Here is a 12,356-nt window from a genome sequence, read left to right as displayed (position 1 = left end):
CACTAATATTTGCATTTTATTTCCGTTCTTCCTGGGAAACCCAACCAGCGTTAACTATCTAATTTCTCCTTCCTGGTGGGAAAGTAGAAATGTAGTCGGCATTTTTCTAGAGCTTTCTCTCCATTTCTTATCTTACAGTGAACTCCTACCTCTCATCACTGTGGAACAGTATTTTGAAAGCTGTGCTTCTCCCAAGAACAGTGGAATCCAATATAATTCAGACAAATTAAAGAAATAGTCCAATGGAAACCTCTGTTTTAATATTCAGTTAAAGAAAATGTAATGTTTAAACAGAAGGGCATCAACTATGTTATTATTGATGATGAATGACTAAATGTAGAATGTAAATGTTTTGGCACAGTAACTGAGATAATGCCAGGAAGGCTATGTTAACCATTGTGATGAAAATGTGTCAAATGGTCTATGAAGCGAGTGTATGATGCCCCATGATCATATCAATGTATACAGTTATGATTTAATGAAAAAAATAAAAAACATATAAAGGCTGAACTGAAATCCAAGTTGAATCTAGATAAAAGAGAATTATTTCCAAGGTTTAAAAGAATGATTATGTTTTTTCAATGCCTATTATTTGAGTATGTCAACATCCCACACGCCAGGAAGATAGAAAAAGCAAATACAATAAGAGTTTTGTTCTTAATGATCTCACAGTCTAGGACAGGGAATGAGATAAACATTGATAATATAAAATGCATGTGACTACTGTGACCTTTAAGTGATGCATATTATACAATATTTAAAAGTGGCAGGCAGTAGCATGCACTATATCAATGTTTATTAAGTAAATAAATAAATACATACAATACAAGGTAGACCTAAAGTTTATGTGCAATTTAAAATAGTTTAACATTGTATATATTCTCTTGCTAGGCTTATTCCCCTTTTAAATTCTTTTTCCTTATATCTCAGTGGATCTGGCTAAGAAATATTTTGTTGAGCTGGTCTATTGGCTGATAAGAGGGAAACAAAATATTTTCTTCCAGACTTATAATATCTTGGAGACTGTGAAGGTTTGAGGATCTTTTGCTCAAATATAAAACTATGGACTAGGCCAGTGGTTCTCAACCTTCCTAATGCCGCGATGTATTTTCATTGTTACAAAGGGGTCGCGACCCATAGGTTGAGAACTGCTGGACTAGGCAAATGTAAGGGGTCCGTAGGGCATGATTCCATTTAGGTCGAGTTAAAACATAGGCACAACTAGCCTGTCCTCTTCTAATGATAGTGGTTACCTCTGGGGAATAGTGACTAGTACGGGGCAAGAGGAAGGCTCTGGAATGACCTACATGGGCTCAGTCTGTGTATAATCATTAAGTATTCGTTATCTTTTGAGTATATGCTATACCTCAATAAAAAGTCCAAAATAAAATAAATAAAACAAAAACTAAAATGATTTGTATTTTCTTGATCCCACTAGTGTATCCTAAAGGGGTTCATATTAGTCAAAGATCACACTAGCCAAATTGCCCCAAATCATAAGACCATTTGTGGCAGAAACAGAATTGGATATTGGATTTTCTGGTTCCATGCCTTGTGTTTTGTTTTTGATTTTTGTTGTGTTTGGTTTTCAATCACAAGCTACGCTAACCTCCAAGACCCATGACAATGACTGAGTCTGCTGGGGGAGCCTGTTAACCTTTGTCTATGAACTAACACCATCTGCCACGTTGCAGGTGAGCTGTGTGAGGAGAAGCTGGACTTCTGCGCACAGGACCTGAATCCCTGCCAGCATGACTCCAAGTGCATTCTGACACCCAAGGGATTCAAGTAAGTCAGAGGGGCTTTCTGGGCTCACGGTCAGGGAGAGGACCTTTCTGTGAGGAACCCCTCTTGACTGCCACTTTTGGGTTCCACTTTTGCTCTGGATTAAAGAGAAATTTCACTCGTATCAGTGACATCTTTCTAAATGTTCATAAGTAGCATGGGCATTTTTTAGCACACAGAAAAACAAAAGAATGTTTTATTTCATGACTTCTTGGAAAGTAATTTGTGGAAGTAAGCAGCTTTTGAATACGCTTACTTAAATTCATTTGAAGGCTAATCCAATAGAATTGATAATGTGCTTCCTTATCTGAAGTCTGTGATCCAGTAAGGAATTTGATTTGAACGGAACTGAAAATGCTATGGTCTGACACAGCATTTTGACTATCCAAAGTGGGAAAAAAAACAGAGTCCCAGGACGGTTACCGTTTAGTCCTGTAATTATTGATAGTGCCCGTTTCACCTTAAATGTGTCTCACGTGCTAAAGTATTACAGTCACGCAAGGTCGAGGGCTCCCCAAAGGGATCGGGGAACTTCAACTTCAAAATTTTGTCTTTTTCCTCATGGCAATATTCCTGAAATATGTTTGCTATCAAATCACATGGTTCCTTTGCCACCATCCTGAAATGTTTTAAGGGTTTATCAACAGGAGCTTCTCTTTCCAGAGCTGGCAGTAATTTACAGATTATTTGGTCCAAATTATTCATTTTAAACAGGAGGAAAACATGTCCCAGAGGGGATAAGTGACTGTCCAAGAATCCTAAGGTTATTTAAGGGCAGAGATGGAATGAGGATTTATACTTTCCAGTTGGGTGATATTTTTTTTACATTACCTCTAGGAAGTTTTAATTAACATTACAATAGAGTTAGTGTGGAACATAGACTAGATTCTTAAGGATAATAGAATTGGGTTCATGGGCTTGAGCTGTGCTTACATCAGACAACCAGAAGACAGCATTATTTTTTTCCTCTACCCAGTATTTATTGAGTGCCTGCTGAGACTAGGGCATGTGGTCACGATGCCCTCTCTTGTTTTTGTAGTGCTGTATAACTATTCACTTTTACAAATTTCATCTTCTCAGTGAAATGACCCACACTTAACTGCTATGGAAATTAGAGAATTAAAAATTACTCAGGCTAGGAACAATTTTATAAAAGAAGATGGGATTTGATAATCCATTTCTGAGTTGATGGACACTACAGTTGTGGGAGAAGGGGGAATAAGGGACTCGTTTGGAGAGAAGGGGGGATTGGTGTGCTCCCCTAAAGGACACAAGGTGGGTGTGGTACACCTTTTGGGTGTGAGACACAACTACAAGAGGAATTCTACCTAACAAATTCACAAATTGTCACCGGGTTGTTTATACCCTCACAATAACCTGAAATAAAAATAAATAAATAAATTTTTTAAAAAGGGAAAAAGAAAGAAGATGAGATTTGAGCTGGAAGATTAAAGTTTTGATAGGTACAGAAGAGATCATCAAGCGTTCTGAGTCAGGTGGGAGAGTGGAGTCAGTATCACCAGATTTCCATTGCGTCGCAAAGGTCAAACTGAATTAAATATTTACCCTCAAATTTTCTTTTCTTTCTTTCTTTTTTTTTTTTTGCAGTTTTGGCCAGGGCTGGGTTTGAATCCATCGCCTCTGGTATATGGGGCCGGCACCAGCACCCTACTCCTTTGAGCCACAGGCACTGCCCTACCCTCAAATTTTCTTTTCACATATTCTTTTGCTTTATATTGGCGTAAAATCCAAAACTTTAGAATACATACAATTGTAGTACCTCCTGATTCTTTTCAGTATCTTACTGAAAAAGAAAAAACAGATTATACACGTACTTTAGTTTACGACCCTATGCAAAAACCCAGTCTTTTAAAATTTTTCTTTATACCAAATTGTGCATTAAATTTTATGCAATCAAGAACTATAGGTAAATTATTTTAACTCCCAGTATCATAACAATGTCCCTGCAATTGAATGTGGCAAATAGAAAAAGCATCCCTTACATAATAAATGTCTTCATTGCCCAGAGATTAGCAAAGCAAGTTTTCCAGAACTGCTTATCTGTTAAACAGATCTCACAGAGCTTGATGCATTGTAATTATAAGATAAAGTATTAGTAAGACTTAATTGAATCCATTAAAAATAAGGGAGTTTTTCTTCAGAAAGACTAATTGTTAATTAAATAGCCCCTATGGCTATCCTTGAGATTGCATGCTCTTAAAAGTGCATTTTGCTGGATTATGGAGTAACTGATTTGGAAATCTCCTGTTTTCAGTGGTTACTCTTGAGCTCGTTCTATAGCTCCGTGTAAATAGTTGAGGTGAAAAAAGGTGAACCCAGAGTGTGTCTTATGGTTTCTCTCTTAGAAAAATTCACAATTGTGGGAAAAATAGTTGCAGAAAGGAAATGGACTTAATGACAAAACAATCTGAGTCTGGTAAAGACAATCTCTACTGACAAATTTTGTTTGGACAAGTTATACTGTTGCTTCAACTTAATTTTCTTATTACCAAGCTAACAGAGCTGGTTTTACTTTTCTCGCTTTGTTATATGCCTCATAAATCTCCTAAATTGCTCTGAGATATTTTTCGAGTATGCTTTGCCATCAGCGGCATTTTCAAACATGCATCTTCCTTAGTCCACGTTGGGGATTCTAAACTGTGTATTTTATATTCTCTCCTTTCTTCCTCCCTGCTTGTCACATAACAGCGTTGATCGAAAGTGATAGGGTCCACGGATAATACAAACTTGAAAAAAATTCTTATTTAAATTTGTCTTTCCATTTTGAAACGAAAGTCTGAGAAGCAAAGAAAGACAAAAATATCGGACATCATGTAACTCCAAGTTCTAATGGGTTTGAAAAGTAGTGTTTGAAGAGCAGAGAATATAAAATGGCTCTTAGGCAGCCACGGTGGTGACTGTGTGGCTCTCTTATCTTTTACTTTGATTTCTTTTCTCGGATAAATAATTCAGGGTGTTTCAAAGCATTTTTTTCTTTCTTTTAATGCTTGGCACTTCAGCAGCTTTGCTCATATTAAGAGATGGAAGTTTTCTTCTCGGACCTTGTCTATCTATTGGGAATGTATATGGCCACGTAGGCCCCATTTAACTTCAGACTTGTTGTTTACTTTGCTTTGTTATGATTTAGCATTAGAACCAACTGGCTGCAGAGTGAGCATGCTTGCACAGTGAGCTCATGTAACTCCTTAGTCCATACATGCGGGACTGAACGTCTGTTTGTTCCCCTCACCTTGTATATACTCCCATTTGTTTTAATTCATCAGCTCTCTTAAATCCTGATTTTGCATTTCCATACAAAACCTTTGGCATTCAGTAATGCCACATTCTTTGAAGTGTTTTTCATTATCCTTACTTAAATCCTAATAGCTTTGAAATAGAAAAGTGGATAATTAGTACAGACTAAACCATAAAGGATTTTATAGAATTAGGTACATATCTAAAAAAATGTGCACAGGGCATCATAAAAATACTGTCTATTGATTATGCATTACATATTAAAAACTATAATGGTTATAGATAGTTTTAAGCTTTTAATAAACCTCTGAGGTGGAAATTACTGTGTACACGTTAAAGGTGAGGAAATGAACACTTACAGAAATTAGGTAACTTAATTGAGAAGACATATACTTCATGCTAAATGAAGGATGTCAGACGTAGAAAGACAAATACTGTATGAACTCACTTTTCACATGTGGAATGTTGAAAAGTCCAACCTGCCGAAACAGAAACTGGAAGGGTGGTTACCAGGGGTCAAGGGTGGGAGGATTGGGGAGATGTTGGTCACTGGGTGGAAACTGTCAGTTATTCGATGAATGAATTAGGGAGACCTGTTGTACAGCATGGTGTCTATACTAACTAATACCATATTTACCTGAAATTTGCAAAGAGAGCACATTTTAAATATTCTAATCACAAAAGGAAAAAGGTAACTATGTGAAGGAATGGGCATGTGAATTAGCTTGATTGTAATCCTTGATTGTGATCCTTTCACAATGTATACATATCATTAAAACAGCATGTTCATTTTACAAATTTACAATTTTTATTTGTCAATTAAACTGCAACAAATGTGGAATAAAATAAAGTTGATTTGTTAAAATAAAAAAAAAGACAATAGTATATATTTAAGAATGAAGCCATGATACAAATGAAGTTCTATATACCTGCCAAACCTAAATTCTGTAGGACTAGACGCTAATTTCCTGGCATCTCTGTGGTTTTGTGTTTGTTTGTTAAAGTCAGTAAACCCTCTCTTAAACCCAAAGCAAAAACGGGTCATCGCTGTCCCTCACGTCACCCACTGAGCTCCACCACCTCTCGTGGAAGGCCAGGTCATAAAGCTAATAAAACACAACAGGCTGGTTCTGGGGGAAGAGTGGAAGGTAGAGGGAGGCTTCCAGAAGCCCCTTCGCCAGCTGTGGCCACACCTGTCGGGGCTATGGGATCTCCTATAGGTCCAAATGCAGAGCTTCAAACTACTACAACTGACACATGGCTTTTCCCCAGTCCTCGGTCCTTGGTGTCCCAAGAGAGTCCAATGGTCAGCAGTGGAGAAGGACAGGTTTTAAAGGGAGGCCTGAGGAATTAGTTATCCACTAGCAGAGGGCAGTGATTAGAATGTCAGGCTTTCTCATCAGGTTGTTTGAGTTCAAGTCCCAGTTATGTCCCTTGGGAGCTGAATGTCTTAGAGCAAGGCACTTTCTTTGTCCCTTAGTTTCCTCTTCTATAGAGTGGTGGTAATAGTATCACCAGTGCGACAGGACTGTGGCGAAATAATTATGGATCATATGTGCCAAGTGGTTAAACAGGGCCTGACACAGGAAGTACTCACAGAAGGTCAGCTGGGCTTTCAGCATCAGTGCTACTGACATCCCTCCTATGCACACACCGCCACAGTGAACAGGCTGAAAAGCTATCCATGGGTTCAGCTCCGGGAATCTTTGATCAGTTCCCCTGTCCCACCGCATCAGATCAACCGTGTTCTGCCATAATGACCATCTGGATTCATTCTGAATTAAGATATCCAATATCAACATGTTTGCTCTTCTTAAAATTATATTTTTCCAATGCATCTAGTCTATTGGATATTGGAAATGTTTTACAAGTTAGCATTTCAAAAATATGCTTAATATTCTTAGAAAAGTTTAAAACACAGCAGTTTAATCATCTCAATGGGTCAAATGAGTTAGGTGCAATTGAAAATAAAAGACCCTGTAGGCAAATAAAATGGGGAGAAAGAAGGAAAAAGAGGGAGGGAGGGAGGACGGAAGGGACCCTGATGTAATAATTCTGTACTTGCTTGGGTCGGGGTGCTCAGTGTCATCAGAGAGATGAAATCACTATTTCTCTGACAGATCAGTGAGGAATGGAACACTTTTCCAAACAGTCTGATTTTCTAGGCATCCATTAATTTGGGAGTTCTATAAGCCCGTTGTAAACACATTTTTTTAAAGATAGTCCATTTTTACTTATGTTTGGCCCGGTTGCATTTGACACATTTACCTGCTTGTTGAAACAGATGTGACTGCACGCCAGGATACATAGGCGAGCACTGCGACATCGATTTTGATGACTGCCAAGACAACAAGTGTAAAAACAGAGCCCACTGTAGGGACGCGGTAAACGGCTACACGTGCATCTGCTCCGAGGGTTACAGGTAAAAGGAGAGGCTCACCGGTAGCTGCAGAGCTGGGTCTCCCAGGCCGCAGTTCACCTGGGGAATTGAGTAAAATCTTATTCACACGTTTTTTCTCTCTTTACTCTTCAGTGGTTTGTTCTGCGAGTTTTCTCCTCCCATGGTTCTCCCCCGCACCAGCCCCTGTGATAATTTTGATTGTCAGAACGGAGCTCAGTGCATCATCAGGATAAACGAGCCGATCTGTCAGTGCCTGCCCGGCTACCAGGGGGAGAAGTGTGAAAAACTGGTCAGTGTGAATTTCATAAACAAGGAGTCTTATCTCCAAATTCCTTCAGCCAAGGTCCGGCCTCAGACAAACATCACACTTCAGGTGAGAGTACCCCCTCTATCCAGAACTGTCTCATCTTCTACCAAATCCAAGAAAAAAATATCCGCGGCAGCTTGTGAATAATAGGAATAGGATGTCTTAAACAGATGTGAAAGTCAATGACAGAAAAATACACCTGTTTGGAAAATTCTTCTCTTTGACATTTGAATTTTCAAAGCAAAATGAGTCAGTTATTTTTATTCACAACCTGATCTTATCAAGGGGGGAGGGGTGAAAGCACATGGCACCAAAATATGTCTCTTTGTTTCATGCTGTGGCAACGTCATTTCATTCATGTATTTTTTTTTTTTTTATTGTTGGGGATTCATTGAGGGTACAATAAGCCAGGTTACACTGATCGCAATTGTTAGGTAAAGTCCCTCTTGCAATCATGTCTTGCCTCCATAAAGTGTGACACACACCAAGGCCCCGCCCCCCTCCCTCCGTCCCTCTTTCTGCTTTCCCCCCCATAACCTTAATTGTCATTAATTATTTTTATGGCTCTGCGCCTCAGCCTTGGCCCAGAGAGGCTTGGAGGCCTGATGCTGAGAGGCGCGAGGGTGAGAACGAAACCCTGGATTCAACTAGTTACTTGTAACTCTTCATCCTGAACCTTGAAGAATTGACATGAAATTAATAAACTCAGATTTTAAGTCTCTCCGCCATGTCGCTGTGTATGTTTAAGCAAGTCATTCAGACCCCTACGGAAGGGGATGCAGTAGATTTGAGTAATAAATGTAGGGTACGTGGGACAGATTGGGCCTATGCGTATGTTTTATCTGGTAAGCAAAAATGTTAATATATTTTGAATTCAAATGACTTTAACTAGTTTCCTATAGACCTGTAGTCCCCAACCCCAGTCTGTGGCCTGTTAGGAACCAGGGCCACCCAGCGGGAGGTGAGCAGGGAGGCCACTGAAGCTTCATTAGGGTTCACAGCTGCTCCCCACCCCTCATGTCACCCCCTGAGCTCCACTGCCTGTCAGGTCAGCAACGGTATTAGATCTCATAGCAGCGCCAACCCTACTGTCATCTGTGCATGTGAGGGACCCAGGGTGTACGCTTCTTATCAGACTCTAATGCCGGATGATCTGAGGTGGAGATGTAATGAGCTTGACTCATCCTGAAACCGGTCCCTGGTGCCAAAAAGCTTGGGGACTGCAGCTGTAGACCCCACCCTTTCTTATTTGGTTTCCCCCGACACTCCAATGAGGGGCAGGGGGCTCTTTAGAAGTCAGGAGGAAGAGGACACTGGGAAGCAGGTGTCCCTACCTCCAGTATTTGCCAGGACAAATTCTTATAAAAAGTACACATTGGCTTAAGTCCTGACTTACATAGTTTGTCCTTTAAAAGCCCCCCAAAACCAAAAAGCAGAAAAAACAGAGATTTCCTCCTGCACATGACTTAACTGTAAAGAATCTATTTTTATATGGGATACGAAAATCAGTGTTTCTCATTACAGTCACATTTCTTATATTTCATACATAAAGCTCATAATAGAAGCAAAAGGAGCAGGTCAGTGGAAAACTCCAGCAAAGGAAGTTTTAAGCACATGCTTAAGTATTTGTTATTGTTTTGTTAAGTTTATAAGTTTGCTTGCACAAAGGTAATTTAAGACCAAGTTGCCTTTCAAGTACTAATTCCAGCATGCATTACTATTTTCTTATAGCCGTAAGGAAAAAATAAACCTTAGTAAAACTTCTTCACCTCACTTACCAGTCTGTTTTATTAGCTTGGGGCTTTTGTTTTGTTTATATGAAATAACAGCATAGTAATGTCAGGGTTCCTCCCTACTAGATTGCCACAGATGAAGACAGCGGGATCCTCCTGTATAAGGGGGACAAAGACCATATTGCAGTGGAACTCTACCGGGGCCGCGTCCGAGCCAGCTATGACACCGGCTCTCATCCAGCTTCTGCCATTTACAGGTGAAGATCTCTCAGTTACGGGTAAAGGTGAAAACATTGTTTAATGAAGAACTGCTTCTCTGTTATTTTATAATGAAGAGGGGAGGGGATCATTTGGCCCCAGCAGGCTTAGTGCTAGGGAGGGAACCAGCAGGGAAGATGACATACTCAAATTGGATCATTTGAGGAGAGATTTATAAGGGGACCATGTACAAAGAGGTGGCCAGGAGAGTGCAGTAATGCCTGTGGGATTGAAGGGAGAGGGGACCTATGGAAATCCATGTTCTTAGGAGGCTTTGTAGAGAGGTTTTCCTGGCAAGAACTGAGACCTTCAATAGAGGTTTACAGCCAGCTTCCAAAGAGGGTCCCAGTTTTTGAAATATACAGCAACCTCACTCTCTGTCCTCCCAACAATCTCCTACCCAAGCTTCCCATTGGCCAAACCAGATGCCAGAAAAAAAAGATTCCAGTTATATAACTTGGACATGACCTACCCAGAGCTTGGGGCTGGGTATAGAAGGGTGTAGGAGGTCTCCAGAGAAATAAAAGAAGGTTACCAGAGCTGTGAGTAACTTCACCCTACTGTTCATGCAGCACATCTGCTGGGGACCTACCACGTGCCAGACACTGTTCTGAGCTTTAAGGAGCAAAGTCCCTGCTCTCGTGGTGCTTACAAACAATAAGCAAATTGATTCGTGCACTATTGTGATAAGTGATCTTGATTATTCATTTTGAAAGTTTTCTAATGATTAATGATATTGATGATATATTGGAAATTTGAAAAGAATGGTGCTCTTGGAGCATAAGTGTTTATGTTCTGTGCATAAGACTAACCATCATAGCACTTCTCTATCAATCTGCAGCTGTAACCCAGATAATTTTTTCACCTATTGAAATAACCACCACCCTTCCGAGAAGAGGTCACGATCTAATAAGCTATCGGTTTTTCTAGGCAGTTAGCATAAATGAATTAAGTGAGTCAAGTGCAAGAAAAAGAATATGATCTCACACTTTTAACCTTTAAAAGATCTAACATTTTAGATAAATATTCCTGTATTATTAATAGCCTTGATGTTGGCAGTATACCAGAGTGGCTATAACTGGAATGAATTCAAGTGAATCTTTGTCAAAGGATGATGATATATACTCAGTTCTCCTTGAATGTTGCCATGTGGGACCAGGTTTGGGCAGACTCCTGATTTTAAGGGAAAGGCAAAAATAGGTGGAGTTTGTGGGGGAGGGAGTTTTTCTTTTCCTATTTTTTTTTTTTTTTAAACAGAGTCTCACTTTGTCACCCAGACTAGAGGACAGTGGCATGATCATAGTGCACTGTAACCTCAAACTCCTGAGCTCCAGAAGTCCTCCTACTTCAGCATACCGAGTAGCTAGGAATACAGGTGCACACCACCATGCCTGGCTACTTTAATTTTGTTGTTGTAGAAACAGTCTCACTGTGTTGTTTAGGCTGGTCTCAAACTCCAGGTCTCAAATGATCCTCCCATCTCATCCTCCCTTAATGCTGGGATTACAGTTGTGAGTAATTGCACCCATCCTGCTTTTTTAATGTAGAGTTTTCTCTCCTTTAAATATAAATTTGTATTTTTAATATCATACGTGATGAACAAAAACATCTGTAGGCCAAATATACTTGGCGACAAGTGAGTGGGCATTGGTTATCACATAAAGTGGAGATTGGGGCCCTGTCTTACTGATATTCTTGTATATATCAATATGCTTTGGAAGACCTCATATCTTATTCGATCCTTCATACTAGTTCTAGGACAGCAGATGCTAATTGTAGCCATGAGTGCAATTCAGTAAATCTTTTTGGTGGTGAGCTAACCTCGCTTAGGAATACTTGGAGCATAGAAACAAACACCTAATTATTGGTTTCTAAGTGGAATGCAATAGTTACTTTATCCTCAAATGGTGATCTATTAGTGTCAATGCTGTAAGTTTTACTAAGCCTCTAATTATATAGCCTCAGTGTGTTTTTGGTTCATAAAATGATTTCAGAAATTTGTGGTTTACTGTTGCTTTTTATTTTTGATTTGTTTTATTGTATGTACTGAAGCAGCATGGAATTCTTAGAAACCTCACCAGAGCTTTTGAGGTTGGCTTATTAAAGCTAGTGTTTGTATAACATATGATGAAAATATTTCTAGGTAATGTGTAGAAACTCCAAATGAAAACTTACATGAAAGAGCTTTGTTTGAGTTGATGTTCATTGCCATTTTGCCTCACAAACAATAGAGTGCCCCTTGTGTCATTTATAAGAGGACTCTCATGTTACACACTCTTTATTAGGAAGCAGAAACCTGTGTTGCTGCTGGAAGACTAATAGAGATATATAATACAAGGACTAGGACAACACAGCTTTAATTTAAGTCTTGCATTTTAGTGTATGACACGCTAATCAGAAAAAGCTATCACATTATTTTTTTGGTAAGAAAAGAAACAATACCAAAAATTCAGATATATAGATAAATACATATATTATATTAATTTATATTAATTATATAATATTTGCGTTAATAATAAATAATAAGAAAAAAGGGAAGAATGGCAGCTCATGTGGCTCAAAGGAGTGGTGCGCCGGCCCCATATGCCAGGGGTGGCAGGTTCAAACCCAGGCCCTG

General features: G+C 39.3%; 1 protein-coding gene across 4 annotated transcripts in view; it reads left to right on the top strand.

Moving 5' to 3' along the window:
* Positions 1-12,356, top strand: part of SLIT2 (slit guidance ligand 2) — a 363,506-nt gene that overhangs the window by 333,252 nt on the left and 17,898 nt on the right. For 3 of the 4 annotated variants that reach the window (XM_053577755.1, XM_053577753.1, XM_053577756.1), the window contains 4 exons: positions 1,695-1,788; positions 7,325-7,462; positions 7,574-7,814; positions 9,608-9,738. In XM_053577755.1, the coding sequence (XP_053433730.1) occupies positions 1,695-1,788; positions 7,325-7,462; positions 7,574-7,814; positions 9,608-9,738 (604 nt within the window). The other variant, XM_053577757.1, reaches the window with a different exon arrangement.

This window comes from Nycticebus coucang, chromosome 23 (genome assembly GCF_027406575.1).
Source record: "Nycticebus coucang isolate mNycCou1 chromosome 23, mNycCou1.pri, whole genome shotgun sequence".
In the NCBI taxonomy this organism is placed as follows: Eukaryota; Metazoa; Chordata; class Mammalia; order Primates; family Lorisidae; genus Nycticebus; species Nycticebus coucang.
The sequence above is the reverse complement of the archived record's forward strand: the minus strand, read 5'-3'. Positions and strand labels throughout refer to the sequence as shown.